The sequence below is a fragment of the Drosophila albomicans genome, chromosome 3, assembly GCF_009650485.2.
Source record: "Drosophila albomicans strain 15112-1751.03 chromosome 3, ASM965048v2, whole genome shotgun sequence".
In the NCBI taxonomy this organism is placed as follows: Eukaryota; Metazoa; Arthropoda; class Insecta; order Diptera; family Drosophilidae; genus Drosophila; species Drosophila albomicans.
This window is the reverse complement of record NC_047629.2, coordinates 45,485,843-45,506,456: the sequence shown is the minus strand read 5'-3', so window position 1 is coordinate 45,506,456 and position 20,614 is coordinate 45,485,843. Positions and strand designations below refer to the sequence as shown.

The following is a 20,614-nucleotide window of genomic DNA, read 5'->3' as shown; positions in this document are numbered from 1 at the left end:
AGTTGCAAATTAGATGTACAGAATTATTATCATATCATTGTCATGATTGGCCTGGCAATTAGGAAATACTCACCTAACATTTATTAATAGCTAATCAAACACACAATTTATTTTCACCACCATAAACCTTAGAAATGTGTACAATAAAATATAAGTACTATTATTTGCGGTCATAAGCTTGCTTTTCGACTGCAGCTCTTTAATCTGTATATTATTTTTCAATAAATGCAGCAATAATTCAAATTCATAATTATAGAGCGTTTATTTATTAGAATTTGTTATAATAATTAACTGGCCATAAGCACATGAAAACCTGATCTAATATATTATAATTTATTAGACATATTATAAATTAACTTGTTTACTTCAAAGAATTCATACGAAATTAATTTATTAAATTTTAGCTACGTAATTGATTGCCTTCTTTGGATCATACCCCATAAAGTATCTTCTTGTTAAGTGTCAACAACTGTATTCTTTATGATTCCTGAAAATTTATTGCTTTTATTAATGAATGTAGTACTGTATCAGTATACCAAATAAAGCTTTCGGTGTATTTCAGTATTTTGCGGTATATTTTTAGTACATTTGTAGAATATGGTTTTATTAACAAAGGATAACGGGTATATTTATATTTACTCTCGACTACAGCTTTCTTATAAATTGAATTTATAAATAATTATGTTTTCAGTATCATCATTTTCTTCATTAAATCATTAAGTCACATATTTGTTGTTGCATTTATATAAGAAAAATTCATTTTAGAAAATATTAACTAGGTGCGTAAGGTTTATCATCAGCCACTCAATTAACGCAAAGTTATCTCAAATTAGTTGGTTTAAATTCAAGCAACATTCTCTCTGCTTTCTCCTACTGCTTTCCTAGTCTTTATCCGCTCAGACAGCTTGGCGTTCCCTTGGCTTAAGCTTTTGGCTGCATTTCTTTTCTCATGTGCAGCTGTCACTTTTAAAAAGTTGCCATCACCTCACGCTGCACAATTCGCGCGCATAATTCGTAGCTCTCTCTCTCTGTATAAAATTTAATTAAGACGCTCTAAAGTTTTTCACACTTTGACACAAGCCCCAAGCATATGCTCTTGCTCCGCTCTAGCTTCGCTTTGCGCGCTGTCGTTGTCGTTGCCGTTGCCCAATCTTTATGGTCTGCTCACTTAGGTCTCACTCGGTTTGCTCCAGGGGCGTTAAGGCAACTACTTTACATTGGCTTTGGCAAAACTTTCCATTTGGCCAGACCGCGCGCACACCATAATATTGCAAACTGTGAACTGGCAACAGCAACGGCAACTGGCAAAATTATGCGCCCTGCTGAGCGCTTTGTTAATTATGCTGCAGCTCTCCCGGTTTTGCCCGCTGCTGCTGCTGCTGCATCTTGCTGCTACTACTTCCTGCCATTGTTGTTAGCTGGCTTTCTTGGCGAAACCGCAAAAGTTTTGTTGCACAATTTGCGCTTAAACAAAGCCAAAACAATTTAATTGTCGCTGCTGAAAGAAACTCGCGACTCGCCCAGCTTCAGCTCCCATTCTTTGCTTGCTTCCCTCTCTTTTTATCCATCTATAAATTCTGTTATCAGCAGCCACATCGAACCCATCGTTGACGTTGACACTTGCAGCAAGCAACCCCAAAAACAAGCGCATTACCAAAATGCAATTTCTAAACAACAAAAAAAAAAAAGAGGACACACGAAAAACCTGCAAATTCACTCAGCACGCCATGTTTTGCCGACTTTCCAGAGTTGTTGTTGCGGGTTGTGTCCGTTGTTTACGAGCGCAGGACATCGATACGATGTATGCCTCGGCTCTCTAATGAGCAAGGACATTAAATAAAGAACAGCCAGCTGTAACTTTTGATGCAGCTTTCTTGTTACTCCGCTAACCGAAAACGGAAAACCGAAAATTGTAATTGATTTCTAGGCTTGTTGCGGCTTTGCCTTTGCTTTTTACACTAATGTTTTTAGCAAGTACATTTTTTGTGTGGTTTTTTATTTATTTGTTGCGAATAGAGTCAGTCCTCTTCGTTGGGCACAACATTCCAGTGTTGTAACATCGACTGCACGCAGACGGCGAAATAAAAGTCTTTTCAAATTTAAAAATGCCTAAGAGCGTCACTTTGGCATCGCGCCAAGGCCCACAGCCATAGCCAAGACGTTAGCCTGGCCGGGTTTGGTCTGGTCTGGTTTGGGGCCACAACTTTGTGTGTTGTACGCTGACAAGGAGCAGCCTGCTGCTAAAAGCCACTAAAAAGGCAGAAAAATGCCTTCAAAGTGAAGGAGGAGCATGAGCGGGCGACGCAGGAAGATGTTACAACTACTGAAAACTTGTTATCTTAATAGATATTTTGTACTTCGTTTGTGGTTTAAATTGACTCACTCGGCCACGACAAGAGCGAAACTCTGCTGCTGCTGCTGTGTTTGCCGCCAGCACAAATATAGTGAACGCTAAAACGAAAAAAAAACCATTTTTATTTTCAACTCAACATAAGTAAATTCAATATTTCTCTTCTTTGGGCTCATGCTCATGCTACGCGTCGTATACGCAATCTATTCAATTGAAGCTTAAGCTACTTGAGTCACAATTCAAATTAAATAAAATCAATTAAATAATAATAATTGGATTACGCGTGTCTTACGACAACTCCAAAATTTAATTATGTAACCGAACGTGTAAGTACAAAGTGCATTTGTGTTGAGAGAGGTATGTGGGAAAGTTAATTTAATTAAAGTTTCAACTCTTGTCAAATACTCGAAATATTTTGCGCGGAGATGAAAATCAATTCCACTTTGTGCCCAGTGCACAGACACAAACAGAATCACAGACACAGACGGAAAGCTAATGAAATGGAAAACGCAGAAAGTGAAAATCCACTATGAAAAATCAGCCAAAATGAAAGTGTGAAATGGGTTTGGCAGTTGTTCTCTTTTTTTAAATCATACAAATAGAGTGCGAGTGGATGCGGGTGCATGCATGTTAATTCATTGAATCACACGACCTGTTGAGCAGTACTATAAATAATTAATGACCTCATTGATAAGATGCAACCGAAAATATTTATTAATTTAATTCGGTGAAAAAGCTGTGCTTTGCTTGTTATTGTTTTTTATTAAAATATATTAAATTGTGTCTCGCAATATTTGATTATTAAATTTGAATAAATATTTCCTTCTTAATTATTTGCATCTATTCTCTAGAGCTATTGAAGTTTATTATCGCACTTCCGTTGCTTACATTGGAATTTCGAGAACTAAATTATATTCAGTTTTCTACTACTATATCTTCACTATTTAATAATATATTCCTGTGATCTAATTCAGTTTGATGACAATGCGATACTTCCACTTGGAGTAAAGAATCTCAAAGCCCAGCACCAAGAGCGCAATGCCGTAGCTCAACAAAAGTATCATGAGAGCAGTGCTAACCGTGTCCATATCAACCTTAAAGTAAACCAATTTTTCATGTACTCTAATCCAAATTGATAAATGAGAACTCACATGCAAATCAGAAGTTTCAATCTTCTTAACACAAGGCGGTTTTCTTGAGTGCCAAATGTTGAATTGATACGAAAAAATGCCCGTCTCTGTTACACGCCTTAAACTGTAAAAAGTGAATTATTAAAATAGTTCTTCATTAATAAAAAGTGTCGGCTTACCCATATGAGATAACCTTACGCATCGGAGAGTTCTTCTGGGTGATGCAAACGGTTTTCTGTGGAGCAAACATGCTGACCTCAGTGAGATCGCATATCTCGCGCTCACTGAAAGTTTCGGCAATTATTTTGTACGCCGCTGCGACATCCACATGAAAAGCAAAACCTTTAAGAACAAAAGGATTAACACCTTATCCCTCTACACAAAGCCAAAAGCCAAAAGAAAGCGTGCGCTCACGTTCATGTTTGACGCGCAATAAACCAGTATCGGGATCCATCCAATTGGTCGCCACATTGTCCTTGGCATGGGCGCCCACCTCATGGCTGTGCACAATATCCCGATAGGCTTTGGCCGCATCTCCGGTGGCAGGTGGTGGCTCTGGTTCCTCCTCGGCAGCGGTGGGTGCCTCGTTCTCTTTGCTTGTCGGCACACTGGTGATTTTCTTGGCATAAAGTTCCATGGAAACCGGATCTTTGGTGTGCTGCAACAGCAAAGTGAAAAAGAAGAAGTTGGTGGAAGTCGCACAGCGCAGCTCAGCTCAGTGTTAAGTGAGAAACTTTAAAGCTTACCAAAAAGTAGTCACGATTGTACACAATATCCTCGACGCCCACCTGCAGTGAACTGTGCACGAGGTCGCTGAGTGTCTTGATTGTTTTCGGCTTCTCCATGAGCAGCGTGCCCACAATGCTGGCCGAGTAGAATTGATAGATGCTGAACGAGAACAACAGGCTGGTGATGACAATGGTGCGACCCGAAATGAAGCTGGTGGAGAAGCCCAAACCCTGCTGACAAATGATGCCCACAAAGAACAGCACCGACTCCAAAAAGAGACCAACTCGTTCCGGCGATGTTCGCTGCGCCTGACGCCTGCTAATGTAGTTGCTCAATCTCGCATAGCATCGCTGCCAAAATGTGCCCTGCACCGGCAGCAACTGCAACGAGGCAACTGACATGGCATCGAGGTCGGGTGAAGGTTCTTCCTGAGTCTGTTGCTGTTGTTGCTGCTGATGTTGATGATGGCGATGACGTTGCGGTGCGCCTCCTTTGGGCTTGATCAACGCTGCCCCTTGATGCGGCACCAGTTTCCACTCGATGGTCGTCAGCAACCATAGGATAATCACAGTGAGTACGCCACAGACCAATATCAGAACCCAGACATCGTTGGTGAAGGGCTGCAGGAATACAATGCGATCCTTTTGCGTGTTCCGCGGATGCCGGAATATGAAGCATGGCCGGCTCGACCAACTACGACCGGCAGCATCGATCCACTTGTGCCGTTCTAACCAATAGAATATTGGTGCTCCACCAATATCTGTTTCGTTCCGGATGAGTGCGCCAATCATGCCGTCGTAGCGGCCATTCTTCACATAGCCCCACGTGGAGGTCCTTGACAGCACAAACGTCCAGTTGAACATGTCGCGCACGACCATCAGCAGATTGAAATTGAAACGGTTCATCGTATCGATGTGGCTGGAGACCGTGTGCGTTAGATAATGCATCAGGGTGCCCGTCATGTTCTTGTTAGTCACCTGCCAACAAAGCCGACCCGAAGCAGCAGCAGCAATAGCAATATAGTTAGTTCAGTCTTCATACGTACCACGACCATGCAACGCACTTGGGCATGCTGCATATTGAGACGCCGCAGCAGCGTCGACGTGGTGCGAAACCATTGATGTATCTCCAGTCCCCGCATCAAGCTATATTTGCCAATTTCCGTGATGTTCACATGGCCTCCATAGATGAGTCCGGGACTCCTAAGCGCGCAAAAACAAAAATATTACAACTACTGTGTTTCACTCTAGTAATCTATCTTGTAAAAAAGTCTTCAGCTTTATACTTTAAGGAATACTCCGCTCAAAGTCATCTTCAATTAAATGTATTTCAAATAGTAAAACATTTATCAATGTTTATTGCTGGCAATCATTAAGTAATCTATTCAAAAATATGTATATGAGGTACGTCATAAAATAGAATGCCAGCTTTTGATTTTGCAGTATAATAATTTGGGATATTAAATGAATCATACCGCACTGTTTTGCATTCATTAGAAATGGGAAGCGGATATTTCACTAATGTTTGAATGCTCACTGGCTTAACTGGGCATCGTGTGATTCATATATTCGATTATGTTTATATATTTAGGGAGCACAGTAATCGATGTGTTGTCAAGCCCCAGAACCTAATTGCTAATTTTAAATACACGTGCCCTCAATTTGACATTCTGCAGGTTGTATGGGTAGCTTGCTTAAGTGACTAATACTGAACTAGCAATCGAGTGGTCTCGACTGTGAGATACCCGTTGCTCACTTTAAGACCAACAGTTTGAAAGGAACTTCTTCACTTTAATTATAAATAACTATAGAAGCGTTTGAATTTTATTAATGCTATAGTACGAACGAAGAGTTTTGGTTTTACGTCAATTTAATCGCCAATGTGTATTCATTGTTCAATGTTTTAAATTGGTAATTATTTTTAATTTTTATGAAGTGATATTAAATTACCCGTACATAAATAACAATTCGTTTATTTACGGCATTTTAAGCACATATTCAATTCTGCGGAATCAACTGAATATTGGGAAAATTAATTTTTGCGATAAGTCGCGAGATTTCTAAGAGTACGGGAGCTGACTAACTATAAAAGGCGTCCGTTGATGTAGAAGAGCTCATAGTAAGTTCGAATATGAAAGTGCTCGTAATATTTGCATCGGCGCTTGCCTTCGCTGCGGCTTCGGTTCTACGAGATCAAACTCAGATTCAGCCACATAATACTGGCAATATCGGCATCGTCAAAGGTCATGACGCTCGGCCTGGACAGTTTCCCTATCAAGTCGAACTAATAATGACAACAAACATTTCGCTCAAACTATGCAGTGGTTCTTTGATTAGTCATAAGTGGATTTTGACTGCTGCACACTGCACTTGGAAGTATGTAGAGTAATGGAAGTAATGACTGTTAACTAATTATAACTATTTTATCTAGTGTCAATACTGTCAAAGTTAACTTGGGCAGCATTCGGCTACACGATCCCTTAGTTGAGCGCTTCGTGAACAAGAACGCCATTATCATCCACGAACACTGGGACGGGAATCTCAAACTAAATGACATCTCACTCATCCGCATTCCCTATGTGGAGTACAACAAACTCATTCAACCCGTTAAATTGCCCTCGATCCAAACGCATTATCCAGACTACGCTGGTTATGAGTCGATTACTTCCGGTTGGGGAGATACTTTGAATGCTTCCAACCCGAGTCCTGAAATTCTGCAGTACGGCAAAGCAAAGATCATGACGAACACAGATTGCTCGTCTGCATTTAAGGTCTATACGGCCATTAGAAGTTCCCACATCTGCGTTTCCGATGCTTGGGCAATTCCTTGCGCCGGCGACTCTGGTGGCCCGTTAGTGGAAACCACCAAGTGGGAGCAGGTCGGATTATCATCTTTTGGCAGTGGTTGCAATAGAGGATATCCATCTGTCTTCACACGTGTCACTAGTTACCTCGGTTGGATTAAGAGGAACACTGGACTTCGTTTATAACAGTTCTCAAGGAAAGGAATGACATGTATGATATTTTGGCATAGCCTTACGATTATGATTAGTATTCTCATAAATTTCTTTGTAAAATAAATTAAAATAAACGTATTGATTATCCCTTTCACTGCTGTCTATAATAAACATTCACTTTGCCTTTGTGGACTCATTCTTTGGGGGATTCTCCTTATTATAGATGCAGTAGGGCATGTAATAGTTAAAGAATTTGTCGAATACATAAAACTAAAGTAGTTTAAAATAGTCTGAGGAGTTTGCTAAAATGTTATATGTGCAATCAAACTAATAACGTAATGATTATTTATGATTATTTTTAAAATTGTATTGTAATAGTTTAAAGAATTTGTCGCAGGTGAAGCTGGTAAGATTTTCAGCTGCTACACTCTTCGTTCGAAATATAGATTTTCGTGTTAAGTTAAGTTAATCTGAGACCTGTTTCAATGAAATATAAATATAGATTTCCGTGTAAAATTAATGCCAGTATTAGAGTACAGTCTCAATGACATACAATTAAATATGTTTTGCCATTGAATGCAAATGCATTGAGTGTACTATAGAAATGCAGCTAGCACTCAGTGTCAATTGCAACAAGTAAACGGGAAAGGACATTTGACAGTTGTGTCTAGGGCAGAAGGAAGACTCCTCATTCACTCCGCTTACACTGTTTACATACCAGACATCGTAGAGAACATAGCTGTCGTTGTCAGCGTTGTCGTCTTGGGTGCTTCGCTTGGCCAACGTTAGCTCCGTGTTCATGTAGAAGTTCAGGGTCTCCATTAAGCTCTCAATGGGCTCGAGTTCATCCGTATTCGCCTCGTTATCCTTATCCGTCAGTTGCAGCTGCTCTGGCTCTGCTGTGCCAGGCTGCGACTGCGTCGGGAACTGAGGCTGCGAGTCGACAACGCCCGCACTTACGTGCAGCGAATAATCCTCAATCAATAGCCAGTGATATTTATCGTTGTAGAGCATCTTGGATGAAGCCTTTCAAATAGTTGCAGCTGAGCACTCAATATGCATAAGGACACGGCCATGCTACGCTACATCGCTACTTCACTACTCCGCCTCTTCATATCCATCTTCGTCTTACACTCTGCCACTTACCATTTCCAGGAAACGACGACTTAGCATGCCGCATGCCAAATCCACGACCACAATTTGCCGCAGGGCTTCCACCGTCAGCACGCTGCCCAGCCACTCGTCGTTCTGCTGCAACGGACTGAGTCCTGTGACGCTGCTGCCACCGCCAGAGATGCCGCCTCCTCCGCCTCTGCTGCCACCGCGTGGCACTCCACCTTTGCCTCCCTTGCCACCCGCCTTGCTGCTGCGTTGGCGCAACACATCCAAGAGCACAATCCGCACAAAGGGGCCACCGTCAGCTCCACCTGGCTGCTGGTAGAGAGTCTCAATCAGCTGGAAATTCTTGGCATCGAATGCCGCGCGCAGTTGTTGCAAGTTGGCGCGATTGGCGCGCACATTGCCCGTGTCATTGTTGGCGGGATTGCGGCAGGTGCAGTAAGTTAACCTTGGTATTTGTTTGTGCCTCAGTGCGAACTCCAACATCATTCGTTGCTGCCGCATCGCCATGCTACGTGCCTCTGCCAGCAGCTTCGACTCCGTCTCCGTTTCCCTCCTGCCTTTGACTTCGACTGCAACTCCAGCCAGCAGGCTAAATAAGAGCAACGCTGTTGGGCGCATTCTAACGATTGCTTTGCTCAACTGTAGTATGGCTCCTTTATAAGGACGACTTTGGACTGCTCATTGCGTGTCACTGTCAAAATGCTGTGTGGGTATGCGTTTAATTCGAAAACCCAATAGCCATAACCATAAATCGCTCATTGGAATTTCACTTTTCTTGTCAAGCGACACACTCATTATTCAATTTCATTCAATTAGCCTTCATAATTCATAAGTCCCGCCCATCCGCCTGCCCTCTATCTCTTTTCTCACATGCATATAAATGTGATTGTGAATGGGAATGCAAATGAGTATGAGTATGTAAATGCCTTCCCTCACTCTCTCCTGCTGTGCGGATTATTCGTTTAGTGTGTGTTTGGTCTGTATGTTTGTCCTTTGGGTATTCATTTGCTTTGCTTTTGGTCTGCGTCGTCCCATGTCACAAATTTTGACAGTTTGTCACTTTAATTGAATTTCTATGCAAAGGTCGAAGGGCACTTTATAGAACTGTTTTCGTTTTACAACAAAAAAATACAGGTTAAATTTACTCGTTTCATTTTGTTATTTCTCTAATTACCTTTTAAAGCACACAAGCTAAGATTGCTAATTTTTCACACAACTCGGCTTAGTAGTTGTTCTGTTTACTACATTTAAGTTTAACAAATTGTTCTCTTTCCAATAAACTTCAGGGATTACAAGAAGTTACCTATTTAATGTTCCGTCGAACAGATTACTTTAAGCATGCTAAAATATTATACATATATACATCTTTAAATAATTTATTAAGATAAAATATTAAATTGTATTTAAGTTTTATAAAAGGGGAACAGAAACCAAGTTTATACATTTTATTGGTTTCTGTTCTCTCTCAATAAAAATTAAATAACACTTAAATGTAGCTAAAGCTTTTCTATTAAATTCCATAAATTATACTATCGAATTCCCAATCAAACTATTGATGCGAAATAACTCTCTACAAATGTCTAACTTCTTTGTAAATTTTCTAAAAATTCAAAAAACTCTTATTTGTTTTTACTAATTTATCCTGATCTTAATTGCTGGTCAGCTTATATAAATTTAAAACCTCGCATCATTAGTTGTGTAATGACTTCCGTGAAATTTTTAAATGTCACTCTCTACTTTGTAATTAAAGCAGCAAAACTTAAATGTAATTCCCCATTTTAATGAGAAACTTGTAGCAGGCTTCTTTCTAGCTGTTGAAGCTAATCGACGACCTTAAAACATATTAAACTTTATGTTGTTCGTGGCAAGTTTGCGTGTCGGATTTTGCTGCTCGTATTTTCTGGCGTTGTTTTGCTCATTATTTAATTCCATTTTGGTGGTGCAATTTGTGAGCTTAAAGCAAGGCAAAGGTCAGGTCAAGTCAAGTCACAGGCCACAATACCACAGTGTGTCCACACAAACTTGGCCACAAAATGTCATATTTCCTTATTATCTAGAGCGGGCACAAAAGAGGAGGAGAAGGAGAGGGGCTGTGTTGGGTAACATCCTTATAATATGAACGCAACGCAAAAAACGAAACCGAAATGGAATTATTAATGGCGCTGTCCATTTGCTGCTAAGTGGCGCAAATTACATTTTTGTTTATTTTGCTTGAGGTTTTTTGCCTGTTGTTTTATTTATTTATGTTTTGCGTTGTGCGTCTTCTGCTCGATGCTGCTGGGTTTTTGGTCCTCTTAACTTGACTCCTTGGCCTTGGGGCACCACGACTCCTGTTAACTGTGTGTTGTTGTGTGCTTATTTAGTTTTTTTTTTTGAGGTTTTTCAAAATTTTATTTTCGTACTTTGTGTATGGCTTTTGGCGTTCGCTCGGAGATTCTTAATTGTTCTTGGCAGCAAACGGAGCACAAGGACTTTCGGCAAGCGCGTCGAGGCGTGTCGACTTAATGGCTTCGCAATGCCTCAATACCTTTCGGCTGGCTCTTATTTATGTGCCGCAGCAGTTGCAGTGGCGAGCACAGTGCGTATGTGTAATATTTTGCCTGTAAGCCGATTTGAACGCAGCCTAAAAGTAGACTACAAAACTTGCCCTTTGCTTGACCAACATCATGTGTAGAAAACTGGCGATGCGCACGTGTCGTGACACGACGAATGCACGGCACGATTTAATTTGTTTATGTATGTAAACAACTTGAGAGTTGCCACTCAGTGCCAAGTGCTGTGACTAAACTGTCTCTAATGAGTGGTTAAGTGCACATTTGCAACTCCAACTGCAACTGCAGTCGGCAGCCAATAAAAAGCAGCAACAACACACACAATAGCAACAAAAAAAAACTTGCCCTGAAAGAAGAAACTTTTCATAAAAGCCTTTTCTCTCTCTTTGCTCTTTTTTCTGCTCCTCCCTCTCATGGTTGTTCGTGCTGCGTGCCTGGCATATTGGCCTGTGAAGTGTCAACGGCAGTTGCAACTGTCGGCGCTTTTGGGCTTGCTTTATGAGCTCCATAATACCCAAAGAGCCGTTGTCTCGTTGCCCCGTTGCCCGCTGTGGCTTAAAGCCAAGCCAAGTGCAGGACTAAACCACAACAAAGGCGTGCGAAAGCGCAAAATGAACAGCTGAAAGAAGAAAGCAGCGGCACCAAGTGACAAAGCAGAACGTGGAGTAGGCGAAGAAGCCGAGGTGAGGGTAAACTAAAAGTGCCAAACGACATTTGCATGCAAATGATGCAGCCAGTCGGTGGCAAGTGGGCAAGCTGCACTCTACCAATAGGTGCTGCAATGGCCGGAACGTGTAAGGTATTGGTCATGTTGAATGCACGACGAGCATAAGGCGGCAGCAGATGAACTTGCTTCGTGCTAATGAGATCAGCATGTAAATGGCTGCCGTTGCAAAACTGCAACTGGACTGGAGTTGAGATGGGAGCTTTCCCTCTGACTCTTTCTGCAGTCAATAAGCCAGGAAATTGCAATGAAAGTAAGCCATAATGCTCGGCCATTATACAGTTACATTAGAGCCTTAAGTGACTTTCAGCATTCATCAGCATCAGCAACAGAGAATCCGTATCCGCATCCGCATCAGAATCAGAATCAACGTCTGAGGCCATATTATGACAAGCCACATTAATCAGCTCAGAGCGCACAGCTCACAACACTTGTAGAGTAAAAAGTCAAAAGTGCCTGCCTGATGATGATGATGATTTCAACTGTGAAAATGTTGCAGTCATCCCGAAAACGAAGAGAAGAAAAAAAAAACACGAGTATTAAGAGCAACACGACCGATGGTAATTTTTCCAGTTGAGCTGCTTCCCGACACGAAAAGCAGCAGCAACAACAGAAGCAGCTCAAGCCTGCAGCTAAATTTCTTATTATATTATGTTGCACGTAGTGTTATTATATGTGGGTCAAAGCTACTTGCTACATGACTCTTACTACCTGTGCTTACACAGTTCATGGATACGGGACTCCAGTGGCATGTGAACTCATCAATCAGTGCAGCTCCTTGCAAAGCAACAACTGAACTTGAGCTGGCAAACAGTTGAAAATGAAGTCTCACACATATTGCTTTCAACGTTTCAAGATCATCTGCGATTCGCTTCGAGCTTGAATTTTCAATCAGAAGCGCCACCGCCGCTTTGTGCTGTCTTAAACTCTCCGCCAAGCTGTCATATTGATATAAAAGAGAAGTGCACACCAGCAGCAGAGAACGGAAGAGGTTTAGTAACTTTTTAATGAAAGGCATTTTCAGCAAGAATTTTCACTTTCTGTGCTGTGCTGGGCAAGTTGATGCGCGCTCCTGCTTACTTTCGCCTTTTTTGCATTAATAAACTCGACTGTCATGTGCCATTTTTCATCATTATGCAGATGCCGCAACTTGACAAATTTCCGTGACATTTTCTGAGCTAGCAAACCGTCGGTGGCTAGAAGAAAAGGATGAAAAGTGCGACACGCTTTTATCCTTGAAACAAATTTGCATCTTTCGAAAGTATGCAAAACGAAAAAAAAAACCGAGAAACGCAGCTGACTGGCAGTTGTGACATTTGTTTCGCAACACACAGTCAAATGCAAAAGCAAAGCGTATTTACTTTTCGCCAACGGCGTGACAAATAAATAAACTATCTAAAATAAAATGCCACAAAATTGCAGTCAAATATTAAACTAGCAAATTTAAAAGCAAAATATATTTTATAAAATACTTGAAAACATTTTGTTAGCTGATTGCAACTTTTGCCAAAAGCCATAATCTTTATATGCGCGTTGCCATTGCCTTCAGTTAATTTCCATTGCAAAGTAAATCTGTTGCCATTAGGTCGCGGCTTAAGTCATAATTTAAATGCCATGAAAGAAATCGCAGTGCAATCTCTTAGTTTGCATCTTTCCCCCCGCCAAGCGCATTTACCCCTTTGGGTGCTTGGGTAAAAGTTGCCACGTCAACTGAAAGTCGCGTTGAGTGCATTTTGTTGATTTATAATAAAAATAATGTTAAAAACATATTACAATATAATGAATGCGCGCAACGGGGAGCTTTGCTGCAAGCGAGAGTAAAAGGCGCTCCACGAGATACGAGTCTGAAAGCGGAGGAAAAAAAACAACACACACAAAATATAATAAAATAAAATATAAAAGAAACAACAACGAAAGGCAGCATGGAAAAGGCGTCGTAAACAACTTTCGAGTGAAATAATAAAATGCGCTTTTTATGCATTTCTCAAGGGTGCCGCCGAAGTGAAGAGAAGAGAAGAGTAAGGAGCTGTTCACCTAACGCTTTCGACTTGCTCCTTTGTATAATGCGTGTTATGTAATAGTTTTCGTTCAGCCCTCTCGCCTCCAACCCTCGGCTAACTTGTGTTGCCATTATTAAGGCAAGCTGTCGTGACGTCCTTGCAAGTTTTGCTAGCATATTTCAACGCTGTGGCAAAAATGTACAAAACTTTCGCTTGAGACGACGACGCTGACTGCCGCACTCAACTCCACAGCAACAACAACAACAACAACAGCAAGTGTTGCACTGAGCCAACAATAGCTAAAGAATAACATGAATAACCTGCACATGAAACGCACACATACAAAAATAAGCGTGTCCGTAAAAGCAGCCACAAACTTTCAACCCCACAATTTTTGACACCTGAACCATTTGCCGTGTTGACAACGACCCGGCATGTTAATCCGTCCTCAACAGCACCAGGAGCAGCAACAGCAATAGCAGCAACAAACGCTAACAACAACTTGCCAACAGCAGCAGCCAGAGCCGCATCCATAGCCAAAAGTGTAACAAAGGTTGCCAAAAACAATCAAAAACCGTAAAATAAAAACACAGTGAAAAGCAAAAAAGAAAGGCGACACAGAAAAAAAAGAGCAGCTAAAGAAACGCGCGCTATTTGCGGGTCAACGTGGCGTATGAGCAATGAGAGCCAGCTTAAAATTTAAATAAATAATTTCAACTGTCGCCGCTGAAAAATGGGAATCCTTTGAGAATACTCTTGATAGATTATACTATCCACGACGTTGTTAACGTAGCTCTAAAATTGCTCATAATCTGCTGGGCTGCCATTAAATTTTTCCTTTGTTTCCCTCAGACTTTAAAGCAGGCCTTAAATAAGCTCAAACATTGTGATTCACCTCTGCGCTGTGTGTCTAATTTCCAAGCAAAGAACGCAAACATTTCTTAAACACAAAAACCTTTAATCAAACATTCGTGAAAGTGTCGAGCACAGTGTGTGCGTTCTACTTTTTATTACACGCAGAGCTCGCTCTAGCACTAGACGCTCTTCAATCAAAAGCTGCCGGCACATATGTAATGCTGAATTGTTATGGAAATCCATAAATAAAAGCGCACAGACACATGTTTACACGCTCATCAATTTGGCTCGCAACGCAACGCAAGGCAGACAAACAGACACATCCGGGGCAGTAGGGACGGGAGGAAGGCGTCTCAGGGGTGTTGATGAAAAAGACTGTCTGTCTGTCTGTCTGACTGGCAGTCAAACGTCAGGCGCGAGCATTTGTTAATCTTGGCAACGTTGACAATAATTCACGGCACGTACCTGCAATAAACTTGAGCGCCAGCGGAACGTGCAATATAGCTGCAAGGGGGAGCCAGGAGGAAGGTGAGAAAGAGAAGCAAGAACGAAAAACTACTAATTTTAAACTAGAAAGAAAGTAGCAAAACATGCGTTGGCAAGCGAGGAATTTATGTTGCCCACTTTTAAGCGCAGGCGGAAATAATGCCACAACTTTAATCCCAATTTGTGTTGCAAAACAGAAAAAAAAAACAACTAAGAAAGCTACAGTCGAATGTACTCGACTATGAGATACTCGGTACACATTTTGAATAAAATATACTACATTTTTATACCATAAAAAATATATAAAATATATAAAAAAATAATATAAATTTACCACATGCTATATATGGTATTTTGGTTATATTTGTTATTTTGGTACATTCAAAATATATATATATCATAGAGTGTCAGCCACAGCAACAAAAGTATTTCTTCATCTTCCGGCAAACATAATAAATGCTGTTGAAAATTAAGGAGCTATCTCTTATATTCTCTGAGAATATACTGACGGACAGATAAACAGACAAATGGACTGACGGACATGGCTATATCGTCTCGGCTGTTGAAGCTGAACAAGAATATATATACTTTATAGGGTCGGAGATGCATTCTTCTGCCTGTTGCATACATTTCCTGGAGTCACAAAGTTATATACTCTTCTACCCTATGGGTATCGGGTATAAAAACTATTCACTATCGTGGAAACTCTAATGATTTTATGAAACTACAAATTTGTCGACTTAAGTCTCAGCAACTTGAGCTATTTCTGGCCCCCGAAAAATTTCTGCGACGTCTCGTGTGTGCGTGTCGCGAGCTCATAGAAATTTCAGGGGCGCATTTAGTGCTGACATTTCGGCCTAGATTAAGTTATAAACAAATACGGAGTACGAGTGCTAATGAAGTGTTTGTTTAACTCGCACTCACTCGCCCCCCTGCCAGGAGCCAATCAAAAAGAAAATGTCAACAACTTTTATTGTGTGAAGCTGTTTATGGGCAATGGAGAACGAACGACTGACACGCAACGCAAATTAAGTCATGAAAACGCAGATAGAATAAGGCCTACAGTAGACCAAAGGCATTTAATGAAGCCAAAAAGAACACTGAGAACGATGGACAATGACCAAAGGCAGCAGGAAGGCAGCATGAACCCAATCCGAGTCGGAAGAAAACATCTGTGTTAGCTGCTTACTGTTTGCTGCCTCGCATTTCATTTGCATAATTTGTCAAAACAAACATAATACACAACGTAATACAAAGTGCTCGAGCTGTTGTGCTGTGCCGTGGCATGTATATGAGACCCAAGCAAGAGCAGCACACATTGCGTATGCCTAATCTTGCAACACTCTGTTCCCAGTGCCCCAAACAATAAACACATATACAAAGTGCAAGAATTTTGCCTTTTTTTTTGTTCCTTCACTTTCACAAAATACATGCAAATCGAATACAGAGAAACGGAGCAAAGAATGGGGAAAAAATGAAGCGAGAAAGCGATAAACGCCTGTAGGACACGGCACAAAAAGAGAGTTGGGTGGAGGAGTGGGAGGAAGAATTGCAAATCCCACTAATACCCAAAACCAAATGGATGCCGTTTGTTGGCAAATCCGTCCTTTATGCTAAAATCAAACAACAATAAAAAGCGAAACCCAGCAGGGAATGAAATTGGAATAGGTGCGAGTACAACAACGAGTCTATCGAGGGGCATGAACAAGTTGTTCCTCGCTCGTTTTTATGGTTATCGCCAAAATGTGGGTTTATGTTTTATGAGCCAAAAAGGATTTCGAGTTGAACGGATAATGGATAACAACAGCATCAGCATTGTTGTTCACCTAACGTAAACGTCACTGGACGACGATGGGTCATGCATATTTCGAGTGGTTTCCTGTTCATTTCCTTTAATTAACTGCGAGATAAATAAATTGCACGCTTAATGACAATTCCATCATCAGCAGTGACCGCGCTTTGACTTAATGACAATTATCATCAAGCTTCACTTTGATGACCACACACATACACACAGACAAAAATACAAAGTGTCAAAGAGAATCTCTACACAAGCATAACAACATAGTCCAAGGATGCTGCGATACTGCGATGGAAGCTTCACTTCGTGTCACACGTCAAAAAAAAAGTACAAAATAAACGCGTTGCATCAACAGCATTCGCATTTATTTTTATTGGCATTTCCTACACTCAAAAAAGGCGAAGAAAAACCCTCAACGCAATACAACAGCAAAAAAAAAAAGAACCGCTAACCAGCAGCGAAAATGGAGAGCAAGAAAAAGCCAGCGAGCGATTTACGTGACGAGACCGCGACGGCCATTTAATGCGAATGCGAATGCGAAGCCAGCAAACGCAACCACTCTTGAACCACCCTCCACCTCCCACCCCACAACGAAACAGGAAAAGCGCGACAGGCACAAAGAAAATGCCATTTTCCGGGTGCCCATAATGAATGCGTAAAAGTTTATTGCAGCAGCGCATGAAGTCGAGGAAATGGGCAAATGACGGAATTGTCGATGATGCTGTTGCGGGGCGGTGTAAGGAAAAGGACGGGATGGGGAAATACCAAAGGTATTGGGGTTTTTTGGCCACAAGGTAGATGGGAAAGTTGATTTATTTGTCGGTGGAAAACTACAGGGAGTAACTGTCAATTGCAAGCAGATCAACATACAAAGTGCTCGCAATATCAAAGGAAGCATTGAATTGAATTTGACAGCGCGGCGTTGATAGAAATGGAATTGGGAATTTTTTAATATCATTCACATCATTAAAATCCAATTAGGATGAGAAAACTCCTCCCATCTAATCTCTAATCCCCCTCGATACCTTAAACATAATTCGAATGGCATTAGCCAAACAATTTTGCAATTATTTTGGCAAAGGTCAAAAAGTGAACTTATAAATTGAAGCAATACCTGGAAGTCAATTTCAGTTCGGCCAAAAAGTTGCATTTACTTGTGCAATTGACCAAAAAGATCATTGACTGTTGCTGTGGCTGGGAAGAAGCAAATGCCAAGGGGCGAAACAATTAGAAACTCCACAAAAAAGTCAGCAAATAATTAAACTACACACAAATTTAAAAGGCAGGGTCGATTAAGGAGTTGTGAAACTATGACAAAGTTGCTTAAGTATAAATTATGAATTTGAATTTTGATTTTTTAATTGAAATTTAGGCAGTCTAATTTTCAAAGCAATTGTTGAGATGAATAAAAAATTACAACTTTTAAGTGTCTTAATTCCAATATTTGCTTTTTATTGTATCATTTCTTTTTATTTATTTTACAATTTAAATTTGTTGCTAGTTCTTGTTTTTAAAAAAACAAAACATCTTTATAATTTCATAACTCCTTTGTTCCCAATATTTATTAATTTTGTTGTAAAATTGTTATTGATTTCACAACTTAAATTTGTTCTTAGTTTCTTTTGAAAAGACAAAGAATCTATATAATTGTATACTTTGAAGATTTAATTATTTGTAGTTTATTTATTATTGTCTTAGAATTTAAAATTTTACATAATTTTTACGAAACATTCGCAAGTTTTTTCAGCTTTATCCCATCTATTCCTTAGCTACCAAGAAGCAGCCTCCTGTGTAGTACTCGTAGTACTCGTTTACTATTGTATCAATAAACAACTTGAGTTCAATGTTCAATCTCTTTCATTTTCTTTACTTGTCTGTCGACCCTCGTTGTTTGTGTTGTATCTACTAGTTTTGCTATCCTGTGGCTATTGACAAACATTGTGCACCGAATCTTTCCACCTGTCCAAACGCAATTGGAGTAACAAATTGCTGCACTGGCAAATAATAAAATGCCTCGCTAAATGTAAATAATAATGAGGGAAAACTACGAGTAACTCTAGACAGTTCAAGGAGCGAAGCACACGACCAATACACACACACACACACACATACACAGATCTCCTGTTGCTGTTGCTGTATCTGTTGAGTTGGCGTACAAATTTGCACAAATATCTGGGAAATATCCATGACAGTTGTTGTGGTTGGATTGCTGTTGCTGTTGCTGCTGCTGCGGGCCGTTTGCTAGACCATTGAACATTTCGGAAATTGGAAATTTCGCACTTGATGATGGTCCACAAATTGGGCCGACAATGAAGACAAGGAGATATAGCGAATACCAAAGTCCACAGTCCAGTCCAGTCGAGGGCCAAACTGCAATCGTGCGTGAGTGAGAGATTCTCTGGGCAAAATCAAACAACTGTTTTGGATTGAGGTTTTTCGGTGTGGTTTTAGCCTTTGGCCAACTTTTCGCTTCGGTTAGGTTTTTCTGCCCGCAGTTTGTAGCGTTACATTCCGTAAAAGAGGCAAACAGAGACAAGCAAAAAGAGCGAGAGGAAGACGACTTGATTTCATTGTCACAATGTTGCTGGCTGTTTTGGGGCACGTCTGATTGATGCCACATCGTTTGATTTCCCAAGTGTGTGAGCAGCGGACTTAAACCCCGTTGGGTCGCTCTCTCATAAAGTGTTTATGAGTTCTGTCTTTTCATTCCTTTCCTTTCTCACTCTTTGTGCAATGCATTTCGTGGGCAAGTTTGCAGACAACTTTTATGACCTGACACACACATTTAACCTTAGCCTGTCGCTGGCTTGACTTTTCCTCCATATCCGGCTCATAATTTACAAGGTGTGAACCGGCAATTTGTGTGGCACATCAAGGCGCTTAACTCGGACTGCAGCATAATGAGTTTTTGCCCCACTTTTATTTCCACAACGCGCGCTAAGCCTCGAATTTTTCTTACGTTTAGCCAAAAGTCAAGTGCAGGGCTTAAATAAACCTGTGAATTTATGACCTAGCCTAACATAACACGATTAATAAAGCGCGCTGCAATATGAATTAGGCACATTTTGTGACTTTATTTTCCGCATCACTTTCGCTTAGAAAGTTTGTTGGAATCGTTTTGAAAGCATCCGATGAACTGCAAACAATTGTCAATTGACAATGTCCGATTTTTATTTCCTGGCTGAAAGCATTTCCCTTTTCCCCCTTCCCTTGTCAATAAAAAGTTGTCCGTCGAGAAATCATCATTCACTGGGGAAAATCCTCCTGAAAGGCTGGGGCAGAAACATTTCGTAATTTTATCCGTAGTAAAAAGTCGCAGCAACTGACTTCAACTGAGTTTGAAGCAAAGTATCTTTTTTGGTTCTGCAGATTGTTTTGGCAGCCAAAATGTAGTCACTTGGGTAAAGGTCTTCCTGGAATTTGAAGTTACTTTATTGAAAGTGAAGCCAGTTCTTGACTGGGTAATCGATTCACTCAAATCCTGCTCAACTGCAGCTATTGATAAAATTCAATTAACATTTTGCAAAGCACAGAAAAAATGTAATTAAATTGAGAAATGATTAGGAAAAGTGCCGCAAAGAGTTGGCTGATTAATTGGATGCATGCTGCATAGTTTGCGAACAGAGAATGACGGTTGTCATGGCAGCAACCAGCTATCAGGTAGAGGAGGAGGAGCAGCCACTTAGATGGCGTTAGATGCTTCGCATAGCTCTTGAAGCATGCCACAAACATAACACGCGTATAAACAGCTCGCGTTGCGTGTCGAGTGGAGAGCTAGTGGAAAGGGCAGAGAAAGAGGAAGAGCTTGAGCCTTACATACGCGACACAAAATGCGCATCGGTGGCTTTTGAGGTGACGCAAGCGAAGGTGTGAGCCTTGGGAGGTGTGGTGGATGAGAAGGAAAACATT

The 20,614-nt window shown here is 40.8% G+C and overlaps 1 protein-coding gene across 6 annotated transcripts in view; it reads left to right on the top strand.

The window, feature by feature from the left end:
* LOC117572509 (lachesin) overlaps nucleotides 1-20,614 on the top strand; it is a 174,600-nt gene that overhangs the window by 110,592 nt on the left and 43,394 nt on the right. Inside the window, exon 13 of one of the 6 annotated variants that reach the window (XM_052005214.1) lies at nucleotides 3,325-3,344. The exons of the other annotated variants lie outside the window; for them this stretch is intronic. Within the exon in view, the coding sequence (XP_051861174.1) occupies nucleotides 3,325-3,329 (5 nt within the window). The 3' untranslated portion in view covers nucleotides 3,330-3,344. Of the gene's footprint in view, nucleotides 1-3,324; nucleotides 3,345-20,614 lie in introns of those variants that run through there. 6 annotated transcript variants of the gene reach the window in all.